The sequence below is a fragment of the Mirounga angustirostris genome, unplaced genomic scaffold (genome assembly GCF_029215605.1).
Source record: "Mirounga angustirostris isolate CCGP_5_RB_7025 unplaced genomic scaffold, mMirAng1.0.hap1 SCAF_17, whole genome shotgun sequence".
Classification (NCBI taxonomy): domain Eukaryota; kingdom Metazoa; phylum Chordata; class Mammalia; order Carnivora; family Phocidae; genus Mirounga; species Mirounga angustirostris.
The window spans coordinates 4682564-4704631 of NW_026991725.1; the positions used below are offsets into that span (position 1 = coordinate 4682564).

Below are 22068 nucleotides of genomic sequence, written 5' to 3' on the forward strand. Positions count from 1 at the left end.
GCCCTCAACTCTAGGGTAGACGGAAGGTGTGGGGGAGGTGGTCTTGTTCTCTAGCCCACCTTCCCCCACCCAGAGACCACTAGGACTACTAGGTTGTGCTTTTAGCCCTCATCCAAGAGACAAGGTGGACATGGTTTTGACTTAGGTCTGGAGCCATCTTGGGCTCAGCCGCTTTGGGGAACCGCCCGGCCTGGCTGCCCTGTGTGGAATGTTGCTTCTAGCCCCCAGCACTACCCCAGACCCAGAAGAGCTCTTAATTTCCTTAGTGGAGGAGATGGAGGAACTGAGGTAGGCGGAGAGTTCTCAGGCACTAACTTGGATATGCCCAGTGCCCGCCCCCTCTGGGCTGAGACTTAACCTCTCTCCAAGCGGCCTAGAAGTCCTGGGATTCATCGGGGTTCTGCGGAGCCCTGGCTGGGGCCGGGCCCTGGGCTGCACTCTGGGAATTCTAAAATGAGTGAGACACGAACACACACTTGTTCCTAGGAATAAGATGGACTGGGCCTACGGTGGGGGGCGAGAGTCATCCTGCTTGGAGGGATCTGGGGAGGGCCCTTGGAGGAGACAGCATCAGAGCAGGGGTACGAACACGCGGGATGATCGGTGGAAAGAGGCAGGGTGAGCGTTCAGGCACAGGGAACAGCATTAAGCAGAGGTCTGGAGGCAAGCTGGGCCAGGTGCCTCCGGGAAAGTGGCTATTTATGATGTGAAAGGAAGACAAATCTCTGGAGCCTCGTAGTCCAGGTGATGAGGCTTCTGGGGAAGGTGGGGAGGGTTAATCGTGAATGACCTGATCAGATTATCTCCAGCTGCTGAACGAAGGCTGGATTTGAAGGAGACTGACAGCTGACGCACACTGAGTGACAGGCCCGGGGCTAGGTGTTAACTTAGAATGTTCGCAATCACTTCGGAGGCAGGCACGTTATTATGCCCATTTCACAGGAAGTGCAGGACCAGAGGGGTGAACACTGCATGGCTATTAAGTGGCAGTGTGAGGGGTCTAACCCTGCAGTCTGGCTCCAGGTCACAGACCACCATGCTGCGGGCAGAGGGGCCCTTTGGAGGGTGGTGCAGGAATTCGGGCTGACAGCCAAAGGGAACCTGAACTCGGTCAATATCCACGGAGATGGCGAGAAACAGACGAAGTGGAGATTATTAAGAGGGGAGATTTCCAGAACTGGAGGCTGATAGGATGAGATGGCTGGAGACAGGGAGGAGTCGAGGCTGAAGCCTGGTCCACAGCCTGAATGTCGGGGTGGGGAGAGGTGCTGTTACGGGGCTTGGGAACCCAAGTTGGATCAGGGCGGGGGCTGGGGGAGGTGATGGGTTCATGTTGGGACCTGCTGGGGTGTGGGTACAGATGTCCTGAAGGAGGTGACCAGGAAGAGACAGGAAATTCAGGCCCTGAGACCAGGAGGCGGATGAAGGCTGGCAACGGTGATTCTTGGAGGTCGGTGGCCACAAGACAGTTGCTGAAGCTGCGATGGTGGCCGAGTTATGGGGTGCCCAGCTACTGGTGTTTAGTGAGCAGGGGGCAGCAATGCCGAATGCCCTCAAATTAACGGGGTGCTCCTTGCAATTAGTCCACCCCTCCCAACTCAGGGTCACTGAATGGGAGTATGTAACCCTAGGCAAGGCTAGAGAGTGAGAGCAGGGCAAAGGGAGAGGAACCCATGATGGAGACAGGAAGAGCAGCCGGAGAGGTGGAAGCAGAAGCCTATCTTGTAGTAGGATGTGTTAGAAGCTAAGGGAAGAAGGAATTTCACCAAGAAGCAAGTGGTCAGGAGTTGTCAGTTGTCACAAAAGTGAGGAAGGGGCACTGGGTGGGGTTGGGGGTTGGTTTGCAGATGAAGCTGTGTAGGTTTACAGAGTATTTGGAGTTGGAGGTGTTGCTTATGGGATTACAAGTCTACAGAGAAGCTGTTGCAAGCAAGAGGGACTTTGAGGCCTCCAGCTGTCAGGAAGAGGACGTTCCCCCACCACCCCGATAATAGTCTTCACAGTGCCTGCTAAGTCGAACCGGGTTGAGGTTCTGGATGGGGCTGAGGTCTGCATCCCTGGAGCAGATACCGGATTGGCACTCACCCCGAGAGTCCTATGTCCCTTGGGCCTGGAGGAGGAGTTCAGCTGGGGAAATCCTTGGCCCCCTGTCTCCTTGTAAGTCTTCATGTCTCTGGCACTGGTCCTGCTGCCAAAGATGCACCTTGCTGGCTTTGGTTCCTGGCACTTTCCCTAGGAAGATGGAGGATCCCTGGGCAGTAGAAGGAGGGAGAAGACAGGGTAAGGGGGGGTCTGATGAGGATGAGCTGTTGATCTTGAAGGTCCACGTGGGCCTTGCCAGATCTGGGTCTCAGATTTCATTTCTCTGAAGTGGGCCAGATTTCTTTGCTTTGACTCTTCAGGAACCTCATGAGGACCCCACCACTGGGTCGAAAAAGAAAGCCCAAAAGACCCACCATTCATGCCTACCCAGGCTGGTCTGTATGGTACACATTGGGGCTGCCAAACCCATTGTAAAATATTGAGATGCTTCCCTTCTGATGATAAAGAGTTGCTATCTGAAGCCCCCAGCACCTTCCTCCCTACCCTGGGCCCTCCCGTTAAGAGCCACCCTCCATCCCTCACCACCCTGCAATTAAAGAAAGGGTGCTTTACCTTTTTGTGTATCATGGACCCCATTGTTATCATCTGCTGAAGCCTAGAGACAATAAGGGTTTTTATGAATATAAAATATATGGTAATCCTAAATATTTTAGGTGTTGAAAACTACATAATATGAATCTATAGATCTGTTCTGGGACACCTGTAATATAATATGAAAACATCTGTGATTTCTAATCTGCGATTTCTCTACCTTATGACAAAGTCGCAGATTCTACTAAAGCCATTGTGATTTGTGGCTGACATTGCTAATGGAGGGAAATGCTAACTTTGAGGTCGAGATGAGTGAAAATGAAGGTGTGATTTCTTCATCCAACTTTTTAAAAAGATTTTATTTATTTATTTATCTTAGAGAGAGAGAGAGAGAGAGAGCATGAGCGAGTGGAGGGGAAGGGCAGAGGGAGAGGGAGAGAATCTCAAGTGGACCCGTGCTGAGCGCAGAGCCCGATGTGGGGCTTGATCTCACAGCTGCTTAACCAACTGAGCCACCCAGGCGCCCCTGTTCATCCAATTTAATGAACCCTATGAACTAACCAGTTTTAGGACCCTTATGTTTAGAGCCATCCCCCCCAAAACAGGTTAACTTCCCCAGAACCGGGCACTTCCCGACCCTGCATCCGTTCAGCTCACCCTCCATCGGTGATCGTTTGCTGCGAGGCGGCCAGCAGGGGGCAGCATATGAATGGAAGTGCCGGACTCAGCTGCGAGAGCCACGGCAGCCGTTTTAAGTTTAAGGGCTAGTCTGGTTACAAACAAAAACAAACATGAAACCCCAAATTCTGTTTGCCACCTGCCTTACTTGTGTGGGTGCCAGCTCACTTGTAGGTGCGCTAAATGGGCCCATGGGACAGAGGGCTTACTCTGGAGGAGATCTCTGCTTACCACCTAAGCTGGAGGTGCAGAGTAGGGGGCTTAACAGAGAGCCTCCCCGCCTTTTCCTTTATAGTCAGGGCTGGGCTGGAGCGGGCGGGTCTTCCTCTTGCCTGCGCCGGCTGGCCATGTCTCCCTCCACTCCCCACCCTGCCCTATCCCTCTAGTCCTGGACACAGGCTCTTAGGGAGAGCGCTGCTGTAGGGTGGGGCTCTATTATGGTATCTTCTTTTTTTTTTTTTTTTTAAAGATTTTATTTATTTATTTGAGAGAGAGAATGAGAGAGAGAGAGCATGAGAGGGGGAAGGTCAGAGAGAGAAGCAGACTCCCTGCCGAGCAGGGAGCCCGATGCGGGACTCGATCCCGGGACTCCAGGATCATGACCTGAGCCGAAGGCAGTCGCTTACCCAACTGAGCCACCCAGGCACCCCTATTATGGTATCTTCTACAGAGCCGTCCTCTGGGGTAGGCAGGTGGTGTTGACCCGCTTCTAGGCCTGGTCCCTGGAAGAACTTTCAAAGCAGAGTCCCCACCTGGGGCTGCTCTGAGTCTTGAAGTTCATGTGTATGCTTTTGTCTCCCACACCTACCCTCTGCCTGTTCAGGCAGAGGGTAGGGCTCCCTCTTAGTCTGTCCTTTGGTGACAGCAGTCCGTCTGGAGGGGGTACCTGGGAAGGGGAGGCTGAAGTGCAGCCGAGTGGGGCCCTGACCCTCAGAGACCACCTTCTAGGGCCAGCAGTGCCCACAGCACTGGGCTACGCTCTAGTCATGTCACCTGTGGAACCCATAGCCCCAGCCAGGGAAAGATGGGGGACAGGAAGGCACAGCCTGGACAGGAAAGTGACCCCTTCTTGTGTGAAGAGCTGAGGGGGCTCGAGGAGGAAAGTGGTGAATCTCAGTAAGAAGGGGTGTGGGGGGAGGGAATCTTCCTTCATAGGGGCTGGACAGCTGCTTCCTTGGATTGGATCCCTTTGGAAATTCTCCAGGGAAGAGGCCCCGCCTACCTGCCCTCTCATCCTCCCCAAGCTGGTCAGGAAGTCCTCCTAGATGGAAACTTCACAGTACAGAATGAGGGTCGGGGTGACATCACAGACCAGGGTATCTACAGTTAGTGTGGCCTGGCCTTTCTGCTCAGGGAGGAGAAATCCGGAAATGAAGCCTCAGGAGCCAAGACCACAGGCACTTGCTTTATTGTTCCAGGTCAGGGGACAACGGCGGGCCAGCTAGGGATCTGCTTGTGCGTAACCAAGCCCAGGCTAACCTCTGGGGGCTCTTGTCACCCCCAGGGGCAGGGTAGGCTGCAGCTCCCACTTGGCGGGGGTTGGGCTCTCCCGTAGGGCATGGCAGGCAACCGGCACACCCCCAGCTCCGGGAGACACCGTGGGTCTGCCAAGCAAAGAGATGGGGGCGTCACCGCCACCCCCTGCCCGCACCAGCCTCTGTCAGGCTCCCCTCCCCTGAATGCCCACGCTGCCTGGGACAGGTGGAAGTCATTAGTAAGTTGGGAGCTAAACTACATGAAGTTCTTATAGAGAAGGAGGGAGACTGTAGTGCCCTGGAGGGGTCCTTCCTGTGCCCAGGGCTGGGAAAAGAGGACACTTTTAAGTTTCTGAGGGCAAGGGCTTTTCCAAACACTTTGTGTCCGAATTGGGCTCAGTTTGGTCCTGGGGTGGCCGTTACCCCTCTTGGGTGTCATTCTGGGGGGGGGGTGTCAGACAGAGCATATACTGAGGATGGGTAGAGCCTGGCGGAGGGGGTGCTGCTAATAGCAGCCCCCTGGGGGACCCACAGACAACTTGGGGAGAGGCTCCACACTGCCTCTTCCTTGACCGGTTGCTGGGATGAAGATGGGAGAATAAATACAGGGGGCTTCCGGGAGAGAACATGCTAGAAGGGGCCAGGCCTGCAGAGAATGTGGACATCGGAATAGGGTTTCAGGGTGGTCTTGGACCTGGCATGAGGACCTGAGCCCTCAGCTCTCAGCTGCCTCAGAAATGGAGTCAGGCTCTCAGTGACGTTGTTCTGATTCTTCTGGATGGAAGGTATGTGGGTGGGTGTAGGGTCTGATTGACTCTGTGTGTGTGTGTGTGTGTGTGCATATGCACGCACATAGTATGCAGAAGGGCGTGAGTGTGGATGAGTGTGAGCTAGGGAGGGTGTGTTTTTTCCTTGCCCAGACACTTGGTCTTCAGGGACCCTGAGTGAGGAGCTGGCTCACCAGGTGGCAGAAATGTGTGAGGGGCGGCATCGTGGGTGGTGTCTTCTTCACCCCCAAGCTGCCAGCTAACAAACAGTTGGCTTAGTGGCATAGGGGACAGAGATGGTTTTCCTTCCTTGACCTTTAAGGTGGGCCCGATGTGGGCGGCCAGCTGGGACTTCCAGGCCAGAAAGAGGCCGAAGCTGCTGCTGGGCATGGCTCATGCTAGGGCCATGGGCTTGGAGCTGGGGCTGAGGTACACAGAGGGGCCAGCAGGGGCCGTGGGGGGTGTGGGCTCCAGCTCCATGAAAGCCGAGTAGAGGGTGGTGAGGTGCAGGTCACCCAATGCCCCGGAGCCCCCACTGCCTGGTGATGCCAAGTCGCCGGCCCCACTGCCCGTCTCTGCCGGACAGGACCCTGGCGCGAAGCAATGGGGTGGCGGTGGAGGTGGTGGCATTGAAGATGATGTCGGGGACGAGGTCACCAGGACCAAGGGGTCAAGGGCCAAGCTGTCATCCTTCAGCTGTTCCCACAGGTTTCCTAGTTGGGGGAGAGAACAGGAGTCACTGGGAGGTACCAAGGAGCTCTGTGTACCCCACCCATGGCTCTCACATGCTAAAGAGAGCAGGATTGGGGTAACCTTGACTGGGGAACAGACTGTTGGCAGCAGGGAGTTGCTGGAACTCTCCGATTCCTCTGCCATAGCTTAGATGATCTCTGGGGCTCTTATTTTGGAGGGAGGTGGGGTAGTCATAGGACTGATGCCTATGCTGTGCACTCCGGACTTAGCCTGCAGAGGGAGCCCCTGGAGCTCTTCCCCTGGCTCCTGCCCAGGCTCCCAAGGAAGGCGGATCTGCAGCCAAGACCAAGGATCTTCTAACAATGCGCTGCTGGAGCCCATGCGGTCCTTCACTGCAGGCCCAAGGGAGAGGAGCAGAGCCTGGAGCACTGACTCCAGGGAGGAGTCAGTGCTGCCACCTCGTCCTCCTCTTTGTGCTGTGGGACCTACATCATGGCAGACCAGGGCCTGGCGCTCCTGCCCTGGGTATCAGGGCTGCAGGAATGGAGGAAGGGGGCTGGACCAGACCCTGGATTGAACTCGGCTGCTTGGGTTCCAGTCCTTACTCTCCGTCTTTCTAGCCAAGTAACCTTGAATAAGTTACTTAACCTCCATGTGCTTTTGTGAAGGGGGTTTAATAATCTCTCCTCCGGTCCTAGAGGCCCAGATGAGAGAGCACACGTGAAGCTGAAGGTTTGTGGTGAGCATCGCTCCCCACTTCTGGCTGCAGCTGAGGATCTAGCTGCACGTTTCTAACAAGCTTACCAAGACCTGGGCTGTGTCCCCACAGGACCCGGAGCTCGTGAGGGTCAGCTGTCTCCACCTGCCTGTGGATGTCCCTCCCCCCACTCCCCCAGTGTACCCAGAGGGTCTCAGGCCTGGGTCAGCCCCCTCCTCCAAGCCTCCTGAGCCAGGACCAGAGTCTGGGCATGCACTGGGGTTTAGATCTGAATGGGTGGGCTCTGCCGTGTGCAGAGATGGGACAGGCAAGATGGAATGGAATAGATAGAACCTCTCCCCGGACTCCTACCCCCAAATCTCGGCAGGACCTGCCTAGTTCTGAGGCCTTACATTCTTTCCCAGGGGGAAGATCTCTCTCCTTCTTCCGCTTTAAAAGATGAATGAGAAAATGCAACCACCTCTGGGAATGTTCAGACTGGCAGTTGCTCACAGCCACAATGGAGCGGAACACTGGGCTCTTTCCCAGCTACTCGGAACTGGGAGTGGTTTGATGATGGGGTCCATTGGAACATGTTCAAGGGCACAGGAGGAGGGAGATGGGGGCAAGGACATTCCTCTTAGCCCCTTGGCACCCCTGGCCGGCTCAGGACTTTTCTGCTTCAACTGACCAGAAACCTGGCAGCTTGGAGGGGATGGGCCACACTGCCAGGCGTACCTCTCCGGTCCCGTCCCACCTTCCCTTTCCCACCCCCAGCTCACCCTGGAAGTCGAAGTCGGTGAGAGAGGGGTTGATGGCGTCCAGGTCGGTGCCGAGGTCTCCGTCTGGCAGCAAGGTGTCATGCATGGTCCTGGCCGGGGAAGGCTCAGCCAGTAGCTTGGCGCTGTGGCTGGGTGGGGTGTTGGCAGGCAGAGGTGAGTCCTGGGGGGTGCCTGGCTGGGCCCGCAGCTCAAGGTGCCCGTCTGGCTGCGGGAACAATGGCTGTGGGGGTCCGGGAGGGGCCAGGCCCGGGGAGAGGTGCGAATATGTCTGCCCATAGCAGGAGGGCACATGCCCCCCAAGTAGGTCCTGCAGGGGGTTCTTGCCGGGAATGGGGCCCGGAGCTGGGTGGATTGAGTGCAGTGGCTGGGAGAGCCCAACTGGAGGGGCCAGGGGCCGGATGGAGCCTGAGCTGGCCAGCCCAGGGGGTGGGCAGCCCAGCAGTGGGGAGCCCAGCTTCTCCCTCTTCTCTCCAATGAGGCTGTCCAGCTCTTCTGCAAAGGCCCAAGAGAGAAGAGAGAGGGACACCATGAGACCTCCCTTTCCCCACAAGCCCTTCCCAGCCTTGGAACCACTCAGGCCTTCCCTCACTAATAAGTTCTCTTTGATCAGCTTCTCTCCCTCTCCCCCCTCTTCCCTCCCCCCTCCTCTCCTCCTCCCTGCCCGCCCCCCCAGTTCCTAGGCACACTGAGCCCTCCCTTGCATTGCCCTGCAGCCCCTCACCTGGCTTGGCCATGCTCTTGCGCACAGCAATAGGGTCTTTCCTCTTCCACTTCTGCAGCTCCTCCTGCATCTTGTCGATTTTGGCCGGATTGAGGGCCCACAGGCAGCCCTTGCGGGAGGAGCTTCCTGATTTGTTCTCCACCTTCTCAAAGCACTTGTTGAGAGAAAGGTTGTGGCGAACGGAATTCTTCCAGCCGTCAGGAGCCGTCTGCCGAGCAGAGCAGGACCAGAATTCAAACCGGGCTCAAGGAGCCTGGGGAGGCTCTTCTGCCCCCTGGGCACCCAACTGCCACCCATTCCGGGGCTTGTCGTCCTGCTCAGCACCCAGCCCGTGCTTGGTACCCTTCAGTGGTGGGCAGGGGTGCGCGGGAAACTTGGCCCCTCATCCCAGCCCCACCTCGGGCCAACCCTGCCCAGGATTGTCTGGGTGGTTCATAGAGGGAGGGCCCGTTCCCTGTCTGGAGCTGGACCAGTCCCCCTGGGTCTTGGGGCCTAGGCTCGGACCCCTCTGGGGAAAGCGAACTCGCTACTCCCAGGTCTCCCAGATGCCAGCTTTGGAATGAGGGGGGAGCCATGGGATGCTCCTTTCCTGGGGCTGCCTCAGCCCCGCTTGGGCAAACTCGGGAGAAAAGAAAGATGGGTGAGGTTGTATTTGGATGTGTGCCCCTGTTGCCCATATGTCGTGTGTATAGCTGGGTTTTGGGGAGAGTGCGAGGTGTGTGTGGGGGGTGGGGACTGGCTATTCGTATGTGAGTGCTTGTGTCCCTAAGTCGCCTCCCGGCATGAGCCCGCGTCTGGGGTGTGCGTCTGTGAATTCCTTTGAGTGTGAGGATGTGTGTGTGAGAAAGTCTCTCTGGGTGTGTGGGGGTCTCCATGACTGTATGTGTGTGGGAGTGGGAGTGTTCACATGTGTGTGCCCGGGGGGCGTGCCCCGGTGGGAAGGCCAGCCCTCAGGTGGGCAGTGGGGGGGCTCGTGCCAACAGAATAAACACCCATTAGGAGGCCCGGTCGTGCCACCGTGCAGTAATTGTGCCCAGGGAGGGTTGTAAAAACCATTAGGCTGACTCAGTGGGGTGAGAGGCGGCAGCGGCGGTGCCAGTGGATCCCCCCAAACCCTCCCCCCCCGACCTCCAGCTCAGTTCCCGCCTCTGTGCCAGTTCCAGGCCCAGCGGGGGCCGACGGTGGGCAGAGCACCTGCTCCGGCCAGGGGCCCCCATGCCCTCAGCCCCCTGGTCCCTCTTCCCGTGCAGCCGCCAGTCTCAGCGGTGTGCGGGCGGCCACGCCCTCCTCCCCCGCCCTCTTGCCCCAGGGAGCAGTCAGGCTGATTCACGCCCAGCAGAACTGGGTCCTGACGCCCGGTCACTGCGAGCTGCCGGCAGGAGCTGCCGGAGCTTTTCTCAGGGGCAGCTGGCCTGGGGCAGGGGGCTGGTTGACATGACCCCCAAGGCTCCCGGGGCTCAGGAGGAAGGATGCTCGAGCCACCAGACCAGTCAGCTTGGGATTCACCTTCAACTCCCACGAAAGTCCCTACTAGGAGTCAAGGCTGTGTCGCCTGATGGGCAGAGTTAATGTGCACTGGGCCCTTTTACGGGCCCATAAATCTGTGACTTTGGGTTGCCTGCACAGCCCCCACCCCAGCCACTTCCTGTTTGGAAGAGGGACGGTCGGCACTAGCAATTATGTCCAGTGGCTGGACACTGCCCCAGTCCCATAGCCCTGACTCATGGGGCTACAGGACGCCCACCTCAGCTGCCTGGGGCATGAGTGCTACCCACCCCAGGGTCCCCTCTGTTCTTGCCCAGGAAAATGACCTTCAAATGGAGAGTGAGCCATAAAGGGGGCAGGGGATCTTTGAACTAATTCCTTAGGTAGGTGAGAGGGGAACCGTCAGAGTTGGAAGGAATGGATGTGCCAACTGGTCCAACCTGACCATTTTACAGATTGGGAAACTGAAGTCCAGGGAAGAAACTGCCTGGCCCTAGATCACACAGAAGGCAGTGACAGAGCCCAGACTCCAGCTCTGTCCCCTTATTAAGGGCCCTGCCCAGGTCACCCTATAGGGCTGGCTTCACCACTGGGGCCCGTCCCATCCTCACAGATGCTTTCTCTCTGAAGTCAAATGTAAACTCAGGAGTGAGAGAGTGATGCAACCGGCTAAGAACAACAACTAGAAGCAAAAAAAAAAAAAAAGTTGTTAGACCTCTTCACTCTTCAGCCCCATAAAACAGGGATTACACAGCTCCCGGGAAAAATAATTAAGCCAGGAAGATGAGATGCAGGGAGGGGCTGGGGGCCAGGCCGGGAGTTGGCAGGGAGGAATGGCTGAGAGCAACAGGGCAGGCCCACTTCCCTGTCTCTGGCCTGGCCCCTTGGAGCCCTGTAGAGGACCCTGCAAAAGCTTTGGTGGTTAGGGAGCGTTTCGTCTCCAGATCTGTTGGGATATCCGGGCAGCTCTGGATACTGGCTCTAATGCTTCTCAAATCCCAGAGACAACTCACCCCCCCTTCCAGAATCTCTGGTGGATGACCATACTTCCCCATTCTTGGCCAGACCACTCTGGCCATCTTGCCCACTCCTCATTTGCTCGCAACGCAGCAAGTACAAACTTGTTTGAATATCAGCTTCAGATTATCCTCAGGCGGGACAATTGGGAAGACAGTGGGACCAGAGGTCACCTACTGGCAGGTGGAGCTAAGTTCTGGACCTGGGCCTCAGCTCCCATCTTCCGCCTGGTTCTCGGATGAGATTATATTCACCAGGGTGTAGACCTCGGAGAAGGCAGTCCTCACACACAAGTTCTGCTCTCCCCTGCACCCACCCCAGAAGAAGAGGTCTGTGCTGGAAGGTATGGGGGGGCATGCCGAGAAGGGAAGTGGATGGTGTGTGAAGCCAAACAGCTTGAGCCACCAACAAATCCCCCCTGTTGTGTGACCTTGAGCAGGTGGATCACCCTTTCTGACGTGTTTGCCCATCTGGACAGAAAGGTATCTGTCCCGCCTCTAGGGAGGGAATCTGGTAGAAGCCCCTTCCGTGGATGACAGGAACTAGCCACTGTACATGGGAAGGCCAGGTGAGCCGCCCAGTTCCCTGGGACACTTGAAGACCATGAAGCCCACACCCCCCTTTCTGGCAGGGCTGCAGCTGAGCCTGCCACCCACAGAGGCAGATCTTAATCTCTCCCTGGAAGGCAATGGGTCCTGTGGTCCCAGCGTCCCATGCCACCCTGGCTGGCTACTGCTCTTACTCAGATTCCTCTAACCTACAGCATCCTGGGGGCAGGGGTGGGGACAGTCTCTCATTTCTTCCCAAGCTCTTTCTCCCCACTCGGGGTAGGTGGATGCTTCTTGAAGCCTATCAGGACTGACACATCCGCTTTCCACCAGCATGAGATTGGATTCCAGCCTGCTGAGTAACCTTGGGTGAATGGCTTGAGTTCTCTGTTCCTGACACAGAACTCTCAAGAGAGAACTCTCTGCCTCCAGAGAGGCCTGGCTCATCCAGGATGGGAGGATTGGGGTGGATCTCGGGCTCACCTTAAAGTAGGGAAAGTGCTCCGTCATGAAATTGTAGATCTCGCTGACAGGAAGGCTCCCCGTTTTACTGTTCTTGAGGGCCATGAAGATGAGGATGCTGAAGGCAGAGAAAACCTTGAGAGTCTGAACTTCTGAGCAGGCAGGGAGTCTCCCCCGACCACCCCGCCTGGCCCGGCTGGAGTAGTTGAGAGGAATAACCTGCTGCAGATTTAGGTGAGAGGCTCCATGGGGTGGAAAGGAGAAAGGATGAGAAGGTGTCCACTGAAGTTGGGAATTACCAAGCTACAAGGGTCTTGTGGAATCTAAGAGATCTGGGTTGTAATCCTGGCTTGGCCACTCGCTAGTTGTGTGACCTTGGGTGAGCGCCTTAACCTCTGAACCTCAGTTTCCTCAGCTTTGAAGTAAGGAAAGTAATAGCTACCTCAGAGTTGTGAGGATTAAGGGTGCATTACCAGGCACCCTCAGCCAACTGCACACTGAAGGTTGGATAGTCAGGGAGGGAACTATGGTTTCTTGAGCCCCTACAATGTGCCAAGCATATTCTGTCACTTAATCTTTCCAAAGGCCTGAATATTCCTGTTCCTTTTTTTTTTTTTTTTTTTTTTTAAGCAGATGAATAAACAGAGGCTCAGAGAGATTAAGTAACTTGCCTGAGGTTTCACAGCTAGTAAATTCGAGAGCCTGGACTTGAACTGAGTTCTGTTGGACTCCAAGGATGGGGTATTCTCCTTTCTGTGCATCATCCTGCCTCCCGCAAACCCCTTCTCTGTGCTCTTGGATGCTCTTTGAGTTCCTTTTCCTTCCCTGAGCTTACACTGGCTGATGACCTCATCCCACTTGGGGCCTGGCACACAGGAGGTCAAGTGTCACTGTTGATGGGAGGAATGAAAGTTCAGGGGGAAGGTCTCCTAGACCGGCTGGGTGTTGCGGGCTTTGGCGTTTACAACCCCAGCAGGCGCTGGATACCTGAGCTGAGTCTGTAGGCCTCATCTCTCACTTACCTCCCGGAGAGCTTTGGGGTTCGGCTTCTCTCTGTATCTAGGGGAAAGGGAGGGGGAAGGGGGGAGCATCCCTCCTAAACTCTCAGGCCCAGGCCCCGGGCCCCACGAGGCTAGACCTTAAGGGGCCCAATCTCGGGGCACCAGCCTCTGCTGAGTGGAGCCACTGACATAGCTCCGCAGGGTTAGACAAGAGGTCAGAGGTGATCTGGTCTATCCGCGGGCCTCCGTGCGGGGATCTCCTCTCCAGCATCGTCTCGAAGCCTGCTGAGGATGACTTCCATCCTCTGCCATCACCTTATAGCTTGAGGATTCCATGCCTCAGTCTCCCCATTGGTCCTCTCACCCCTCTTCCTTCCACCCCAGGGGGTGCTGGGACCATACCTGTAGGAGTAGATGGGTTTTGGGAAGAGAGGCTGGTGCCCATCGGTGCTGGCCTGGGGCGCAATCCGCTGGTATGGATAGTGTGAGGAGCCCAGGTACGGTATGGGGTAGCTGCCACCACCTGGTGAGTACTGTAGAGGTCGAAGGGGCAGAGGGGTTGCCATGGTAACCAGTCCTTCCCAAGGTGGGGGAATCCCCCTCCCACGCCCCGTGCATATACATCCAGAGGGAGAGCTGAGACCAGATTCTTCTCTCCCTGGTTATGGGCTCCAAGAGCAGAGCCAGCTGAGGGCCTCTGAGGAGATCCCCAAATCTGGGGTCTCAGAGGCCTCAAAGCTCCTTCCCTCCCGTTCCTTCCTCTCAGGCCCGTTGCATGGTGATGGGGAAGCGGGCTGGGTGGGCTAGAGAGTGTGAGGGCCTCCAGGCCGCCCTGCATTTCCTGGAGCAGCTGGGTTGGAGGTGGGGCGTCCAGCCCGGGCCTTCGTTTGCTGGGCAATGCCACCTTTTGCGAGTTTCGGTGGCTCCTTGAAAGGGCCGGTCACGGTGGCGGGCAGGTGGGCGTAGGAGGTGGTTTTCCGGCAAAGGGAGTAGCTGTGGTGCCAGGGGTGGTGTTTTATGGGGGCAAAGGGGGCAGGAGACTCTGCCTCCCCCATCTGCTCCAGGCTGAGCTGCTCTTTCCAGGTCACCCGAGAGACACTTAGTGCCTGAGTCACCCTCTCTGCAGGCTCTATAAAGCCCTGGGTGCGGCCATCTTGTTCGGGGGGGTGTGTGTGTGCGGAATGCAGAGAGCACCAAAGCAGGGCTGGGCATGGTGAGGCTACTTAAGGTCTGGCAGCCCCTTAACCCTGCTGTGGCTCCGTCCCTCAGGGGCCAGGCTGCCTCAGGGATACCCGCTGCCCTGGGTCAGACCCTGAGCCTCAGGAGGGCTTTAGCCATTCCAGCTGGGCTCCTCGTGGCAGCGAGGATGACCCCTCATGTGTTCCCTCTGCTTCCCTCCATCTCTTTCTCGCCCGCCAACAAAGCGAGCAGTCTGACCACCTCCCCTACCCCCCCTTCCCCCCATGAGCCTGTCTCCCTGGCTTGGCCAAGATCAGGGCCAAAGCTAAAGAGCTGGGAGTAGAACCTGCTCCACAGGCAGGGCCTGTCTCAGTGCCAGGCTGCAGGTGGATGGAGCTGGGCGCTGGGCAGCCACTTGCTCTGTCTTGCCCAGTGACTCCTGGGAGCTGCCTGGCTGCTCTGGGGCTCTTTTCTTTCTCTTTAAAAACCTGCATCCCATGCCAGTGTGGGGCAATTAATTGGCATCCTGTCCATGTCGGAGGAGCTGAGGCTGGGCGGTGGGGTGGGGAGGGGGGAAAGGGCCGAAGATGATGGGGTCTTGGAGACTTCCAGGTGGTAAGGTGCCCCAGCTCCATGCCTGGTCCCACCCTGTCTCCGTGAAAGGGAAGTTGGGGGTCAGGCTACGTAGCAAGACAGTGGCTGACCCAGGCAAGAGCCCATTGTTCCCTTTCTGCTCAGTCTTGTGTCACCCCACACACTCCTTTTCTCTTGGTCCCTGTCTTTGTTGGGCTCTCCTCCTCCCTCTCTTTTCGGTTCACATCTGGGCCCTGCCCCACTCTCAGCCCCGCTCTCTTTCCTGAGACTCTCCGCCTGAGACTCTTAGATGAACCCCACCTACCCTAGAGAAGGGCGATTGCTTCCTTCCCCATGGACCCCTGGCCCCCCACCCCAGATGGCCTTGGACTTGGCGATGCAGACGTGCCCACGCACATCCACGCCCGCACACCTCCCACCACATAATATCCTGGGGCCCCAGGGGAGCATGCCCACCTGCCCCTGACCCACCTGGTGGAAGGGGGGCTGGGAGGGACAGTACATGTGCTGCAAGGGGGGCTGGTAACAGTACATCCCAGGACCAGTCTCCAGAGCTGGGGGCTTGACCTTGACTTCTGACCCCTGATGGAAGGAACAAAAAACAGATGACCAGGTGGGGCCTTGGTTTTCCCTGTGGCTTGAAACCGACACAAAAGCAACCACTAGTCTGCCTCCCCCAAAGCTTAGTCCTAGAGAACAAATGGAGAACAGAGAAGGTGAGGGCTTTTCCTGAGGGAACTCAGCCAGTTAGCGGTGGAGCTGGGGCTGGAATTGAGAGCACTCCCTGGTCTGCACCTCACTTCAGGTGAGAGGCAGAGGCCGAGCTGTCCAGGCGACTAGGGGAGATTTGACGACGGTCACAGTGAGGTGGGGTAGAGTCAGAGATCTCTCTGGAATAGCACGAGGATACAGTGCCTGATCCCACGCAACAAGGCTGGCTTGGGGCCTGCTTGTGTTCAGTGCTGCCAGCGTCTCGGAGCAGGTCTGCGAAGGACATCTGGAAAAGGCTACAGCTCTAGAATTCCCACTGCAGAGCCCATAGTAAGGGGAGCACAGGAAGTGGCCAGACAGGTGGGCTCAGCTGATCACCCAAAGCCCTGCCCCTTCCTCCTCGGCAAAGCCCAGGGGAGCTCCGGCAGGCTCTTTGGAGGGGGCTGATGAGTCCTCCCCACTCTGTCTCCTGGCCACCCTCAACTCAAAGGCCTTTGCTCCCTACTCGGGGAGTCTGCCCTGTTGCTGGTCTGCTTGAGCCCCGCAGCTCTCTTTCACCCTGGCACAGGGAACCTATAGCTGCTGCCAGAGGTGGTGGCCAGGCTCTGGCTTCCCATGGGTGGTGAGCTCCCCATGGGGCCCCCAGAGTCTAGCACAGAGCTCTACGCAGAGTAGAGTCAGAAAGAGTGCACAGCTGGTTTCTGGAACGTGAAGAAGGCCAGAGGGAGGTAGACCACTCTTCCTGGGCTTACCAGGGGCCTTGGGAACCAGTATCTGGGCCCAGAGGGTCAAATCAACTGTTAGCTCTTTCTGGATGTGCCCTGGGGTTACTGATGCAGAGATAGCCATAATCATAGAATCTCAGGCCTAGAAGGGCCAACAGCACGAGGGCCAACCTCCTCATTTGGAAGATGATGGGGTTGAGCCCACTGAGGGGAAATGATGTGTCCGTGGTCACCCAGTGAGTCGACCAGTTAGCTGTGGCTCTCCGGGGCCCCGGCTCCTCTCCACTGAGCAGGGGGTAAGGGAGTGGGCTCAAATCTCAGCCTCCCTTCCTATAGGCCAAGGGACACCTTGGGAAAGTCACTTGATGTCTATGGAAACTTGGTTTCCTCAGAGGCAAAATGGGGATAGTGGGAAGTCTTTCGAGGGTTGTTGTGAGGATTAAATGGGGCACTTGAGAGAAAGCATCCAGCACAGTGCCCAGGGGCTGGCAGCGAGTGGATTTGGGGGGCAGGAGCTAATATGATGACGCCCTCACCATGAGCGGCTGTCATGTTCAGTGGGCCTGAGGAGAAGCCATCAAAGGGCCCCAGAACCAAGGGTCCTGTCTTGGCCACAGCTGGTAGGAACCCAACCCCTTCTCTATCTTCCAAGCCTGGGAGTCAGGCTTTGTCGGGGCAGGGGTGGGGGGGCGGCTTGGGGATGGAATGGAAGCCTGTCTGAAAGCAAAAGGTGAGGAGAGCTGGTGAGCATCTGGAGTAACCACAACCCCGGCTGAGCCTGCTCAGTGCTCACCACCTCGGGGACCTCCAACCTCCCTCTAGCTTTCCTCTCCCCAGGGCAACAAGCCTATGAGGCAGGTCCTCTTAACCATACTTTTCAGATGAGGCCCAGAGAGGTTAAGTGACTTGCCCAAGATCACACAGCTGGTGGGTATGACTGTGGGATGACATGCTGACTTTCCAAGGTGCTTTCAAGGTATTTCTATGAATACACTCAGCCCTCCTCCCCTCTCGGGCAGAGAATAGGGCCCGGAAGTGTCCTCTGAGAAGCTGTAAGCCCTCTCTCCACCCACCCGCGTATGCAGATGCCGGAGAGGGAACTTTGTGCTCGGTGGCTCCTCCCTCAACCCTTTCTCTTGGTCTCTGGAATGTGTTTTTCTTCTCACATTTGCATATGGGCGGGTAGGTCTGGCTGGGGATTCTCGACACTTAAACAGAGAAGTCACACACTGGAATCCTGACTCAGGAGCCTCTGGGAAGCTGCCAGCTTCCTTAGCCTGACCTGCCTCCCCCACCTTGGCCCCTCCATGCCGGGGCAGGTCAGCATCCCCTCCCCAGCTGACCTGGAGGCCAGAAGGAAGCCAAGACCCCAGCTTTCTGAGCTTGCTGCTTCCCTGGCGCACCCTGACCCTGAGTCTGAGGGGGGAAAGGTCTGGAAGGAAGGGTGGAGTTTGATCTCAGAGGACTCATTCTGGGCTTCTGTGAACTAGGACCCCTAGGGGTAGGTGGGAAGCCCACCGGCCACTGGTACTCACCAGGACTTGGGGGCTGTGCTCTTGGCTGGGGTAGGGGAGCCCGTTGCACCAGGCCTCTGCTGAGAAGCCAGGCAGGAAGGCCTCAGCCTCCCCCACATCCACGGGGATCTCCTCGAAGGCCTCCAGCGCCCCCGGGGTCTTAAAGGAGTGTCCATCAAGGGCCAGGGCAGTCTGGGCCTCGGGGAAGACGTCCTCGTGGAAATGCCGCTTGTATGGGTGGAAAGGCCCGTGGCCACCCTTGAGGAAGCGCCCGGGGCTGCTTGCTGGGCCCTCCTCAAAGCCGAAGCTGGGGTACTTGTCTGAGGGCGAGAGCCGGAAGGGGCCTGGGCCTGGGCCGGCTGGGCAGTGGACTTGCTCAGGGCCTGGTGATGCGACGCTGGGGCTCTGTGGGGGCAGTGAGGATGCCCTCTCTGCAGGGCCGTCGGGCACAAATGATGAGCAGCTGAAGCCGGCAATCTTCTGGGGTGGACAGAGGGTAGAGAGCCCGTGAGTAGAGGCTGGACCAGGACGCTACTCTGTGCTAGGGTAACCAGGTCTGTGGCTCAGCTCTGGGGGAGCCCCCCAAGTGATCGAGGGGACAGAGACTGCCCTTGGAAGCCCTAATCTGATGAGGGCACACTGCTCCTAGATCTGAGGTGCCCCAAGTCAGATGGATGCACAGCCCTGCCCTGAGAAAGCCCCAGTCTGAAGGGATAAGCAGAGGCCTGCATCCGAATACTTCTGGATCTTGGAGTCACTGGGTACTTGTTCACTGCTGGAAGGGACAAGGCAGATCCCAGGAGGTTCCCGGGGGCTGGGGGTGGGGGTGACTGGTCCATCTGCTGCGAGGCACCAGGTACTTACGTTCTGCGGGGCAGGGGAGCCTGGGAGGCCCGGTGCCTGCATGAGGTCCCCCTGGGGCTCGCCCTCCAGTCTGGCGGGGCTGGGCAGCGTGGCGTCAGACTGCGGCGGGAGTAACGACACCATCACCCAGTCCTGGCCTCGAAGAAAGCCGGCTGTGATGAGAGTGAGGACCGGGGTCCTGGGGTGACCAACCCCAAGCTCACTGCCTCCACTCCCACCCCATCCCTGGGCTGGAACCCTCACTCCAGCCAGACATCTGGTGAGACAGAGAGAGACAGACAGACAGATAGACAGGCAGATAAACAGACACAGTGAGAGAAACATCTGAGACAGAAGGAAGCAGATAAACGATGAGAGCCAGAGGAAGAAAGCACGGATGGAAGACTGGAGCGAGAACAAAGCACAGCAGGTAGGAGACCCCCCCACCCCAACCCCAGCCCCAGGAGGGAGAGTTGGCTGCTCTGGAGCTCAGCTGCGGATGGTTCCCTCCAGACCCTGCCTCGGGCCACTATCTCCCCAGTGAGGGACTGGGCGAGGTGACCATGGCGAGTCACCTCTGCTCAGCGGCTGAGCAGGATGTTGGTCTGGAGAGAAGGGGGAGCTGGAGAGAGTGGGTCCAGCCCCGGCCTTGGGTGGGAGAGGTGGGGCCTGTCACAGGTGTCACCTCAGGGACTGGCGTGCCCGGTGTGCTCCTGGGGACTGAAGGGACCTGGTTGCCTGCTGGCCCTGTGAGCCGGCCCACTGTGCGATGTCGGGCATGGGCTCTTCCTCCGACTGCCTCCAAACTGCATCTCGTGCCTGCGACCTTGTCCAGGCCGATGGCCTTTTCTTTTTCTTTCTTTTTTTTTTTATATTTTATTTTTAAATAATCTCTATACCCAGTGTGGGGCCGGAACTCACAACCCCGAGATCAAGAGTCATATGTTCTATGGATGGAACCTGTCCGGTGCCCCCAGACCACTGCCTTTTCTGAGCTTTGGTTTCACTATTTGGAAAACTAGGGGCTTGTAGTAGATGAGAGCTTAGGGCTCTTCCTGCTCCGACCTTCTGGAAGTACAGAACTTTGTCCCCGGCACAGCCCAGAGGTTGAGAGGACTTAGATCCAAGCCTTTCCTTGCTAGCTATGTCAGGGAGCGTCTCTGAGTTTTGACACCATCATCTACAGAGCAGGGAGAGAGGTGGGGCCTCCCACCTGGGGATGCTGTAGTAAACGAAATCACACCCGGAAGCATTTTGCACGGTGCCTAGCACATCGTAAGTGCGCACTGGATGTCAGCTCTTGTAATTAGTATCATTATTAGAACGGCCTTCCTATTCTCATCCTCAGCTTTCTGCCTTCCTTCTCCACCACCTGCAAAGGACAGTTTCTCTGGAATGTACTCCTCTTTGCCAAGTAGTCTGATACAGACCACCGTTGGCTGAGGGCCTGCTCTGGGCTGGCCGCTGTGTGAACAATTTGGAAAATTTTCTCATTGGTTTGTCAGAACAAACCGGTAAGGAAGGTACACTATTAAGCCACTTTACAGTTGAGGAAATTGAGCTCAGAAGGGTTACGTGACTTGCCCAAATTAAATAGCTAATCCTTAATAGAGTCAGGATGCGAACCCAGGTCTGTTTGCCGGACTCCTCTTACGGTTTCTTCATTTGGTGGGGGCCAGAGTGGGTGCCGGCTAAGCTGAGGGACCAAGCAACAAGAAAAACATGAGATTCACACTTACTGCCTCCTACCCGAGACCTCTGCCAAGCAGATCAGGATAATTGCATTTCCCAGGCCGAGCTCTCCTGGGAGCCCCCCTGGGACCCCATGGTGCCCAGCCTGGGGTCGGCTCACCTTCGATGAATAAACTACTTCCTCCCTTTGCTTGGGGGTTCCGGGGACAAGGAAGGGAGGGCATTTGCCCCAAGTGCCTCAGGGGATCAGTGGCAGAGGGGGCTAGTAGCTGGGGTCCAGGTGGAGGCCCGTGGGAGGCTCTCCCGCCCCTTCAAGAGTCCCTACCGCCCCTTCTCCATGTCCCGGCACCCGCTCACTCACAATGCTAAATGTGGCGTGACCAGGGAAGCGCCGAGCTGGCCGTAACTGGACACCACAGGGGAGCGGGCATGGGGCCCGAGGTGCAGGGCGGCCCATCTCTGGCTCCGCATGACCGCCGGCCTGGCCCCGGTTCCCCGGACAGCTCTGGGACAGCTCTGGGACAGCTCTGGGACAGCTGGGGCCTGCCTGCCACGCCCGGATCTGGCCCAGAGTTGCTTTCCCAAGCCTCCTCCAGCACCTCCAGAGGCAAGGCCGGGGGCCCTTTCGCCCCACAGGTCTCAGGCTTCGGAACCCATGGGGCGGTGGTCGCTCCCCTCTCTGGAGGCAGAGGAGTATGTGGTTAAGAGCAAGGGTTTTCGATTTGGCCCGACCTGAGTTTGAATCCCAGCTGTGTCACTTCAGGGCTCTGTGATTTTAAAAAAAACCTGTGTTATTTCTTTGTATCTTGCTCCTCTGATAAATGGGGCTGGTGGGCCTATCTCACATGGTCGTCATGAAGATTAAGGGAGCCGATGTGTGTAGGATGCCCGGCCCATAGAAAATGCTCAAGGACACATGTCATACATTTGGCCTCATTGGCCAAATGTGGCTGTGGCCTGGGACCCCGGCCTCTAGTTGCCCTGATGGTCTTGCGGCTTCGGGCCTGGCAGGCCTGGGGAGGTGGGCCAATGACCCCCTGGTGGCAGCTCCCCTCACTAGCCCCGCCCTCTCTGCCTGGCCTTCACTCAGCCTGGCCTCAGGGGGTCTCAGACCCTGGCTCTGCTCCTCAGAGACATGAACCCGAGGAGGCCTCTCTGAGCCCCAGCTTGGGCCGCACCTCCTGCTGAGGGCCTGACCTTCCCGGAAGGCCCCCTGAAGCCTCTGCCCCACCCCCAGCCTTGCATCAACTTCTATGTCCCAGGACATTATCTGGAGCCCTGGGTGACTTCCTGCATCTCAGAGGCCTTAACTGAAGGCTTTAGTTCACACACGGCCACATGACTTTTACACGACTTGGCCAGGTCCCCAGGGACGGGATTAAAACCAGGGAGTGTACACAGAGCTCAGAGGCCCACCCCTCGATTTGCACTGAGGATGCAGAAATGCTGAAATGGCCCTCGGTGCAGGGCTTCCTCTGGTTGGTTTTCTAGATGACCACTCCTGACTCAGTGGTACCCCCTTGGTCACCTCAGCCCAGACTCTGTTTTATGAATGAGGAAAGAAGGCCCAGAGAAGAGGTTCGGTGACTTGCCTAAGACCACACAGCCCCCGAAAGAGGGGGTTCTCTGCCATCTGCATTCAAAAGAGGCCGGGCAGTGGGGCTCTGATTGGTGTATATGGGGGCTCCTGTCCAGTGCAGCGAGGAGCTTACTGTGGGGAGAGGGAAGAGGCTGCTTTGGTCCCTGACCCCTCCCTGGAGTTGCAGCAGAGCCCCTGAGGTTGGATGATCTAGTTCAGAAGCTCTAGAGTCAAAATTGGGTTTGAATCCCAGGAACTGTGGGACTTTGGT

General features: G+C 57.4%; 1 protein-coding gene across 1 annotated transcript; it reads right to left on the minus strand.

Annotated features, from left to right (window-relative positions):
- Positions 1–5025: 5025 nt before the first annotated feature.
- On the minus strand, positions 5026–18670 carry FOXN1 (forkhead box N1). Its single transcript, XM_045888132.3, has 8 exons — positions 18548–18670; positions 17705–18163; positions 15205–15315; positions 13363–13493; positions 11981–12077; positions 8448–8655; positions 7727–8218; positions 5026–6267 (listed from the first exon to the last, which is right to left on the minus strand). Exons 1-8 carry the CDS (start codon positions 18668–18670, stop codon positions 5948–5950), a joined length of 1941 nt encoding a protein of 646 aa, XP_045744088.1. The 3' UTR covers positions 5026–5947.
- Between the last annotated feature and the right edge of the window lie 3398 nt (positions 18671–22068).

Excerpts from the sequence above, each read along its gene's own strand:
- FOXN1 (XM_045888132.3), bottom strand. The coding sequence starts at position 18,670 with ATGGTGTCGTTACTCCCGCCGCAGTCTGACGCCACGCTGCCCAGCCCC. Across the intron at positions 18,164-18,547 it reads GCTCCCCTGCCCCGCAGAAC|AAGATTGCCGGCTTCAGCTG; the intron begins GTAAGTACCTGG and ends TGTCCACCCCAG. Across the intron at positions 8,219-8,447 it reads CAAGAGCATGGCCAAGCCAG|AAGAGCTGGACAGCCTCATT; the intron begins GTGAGGGGCTGC and ends GGGCCTTTGCAG.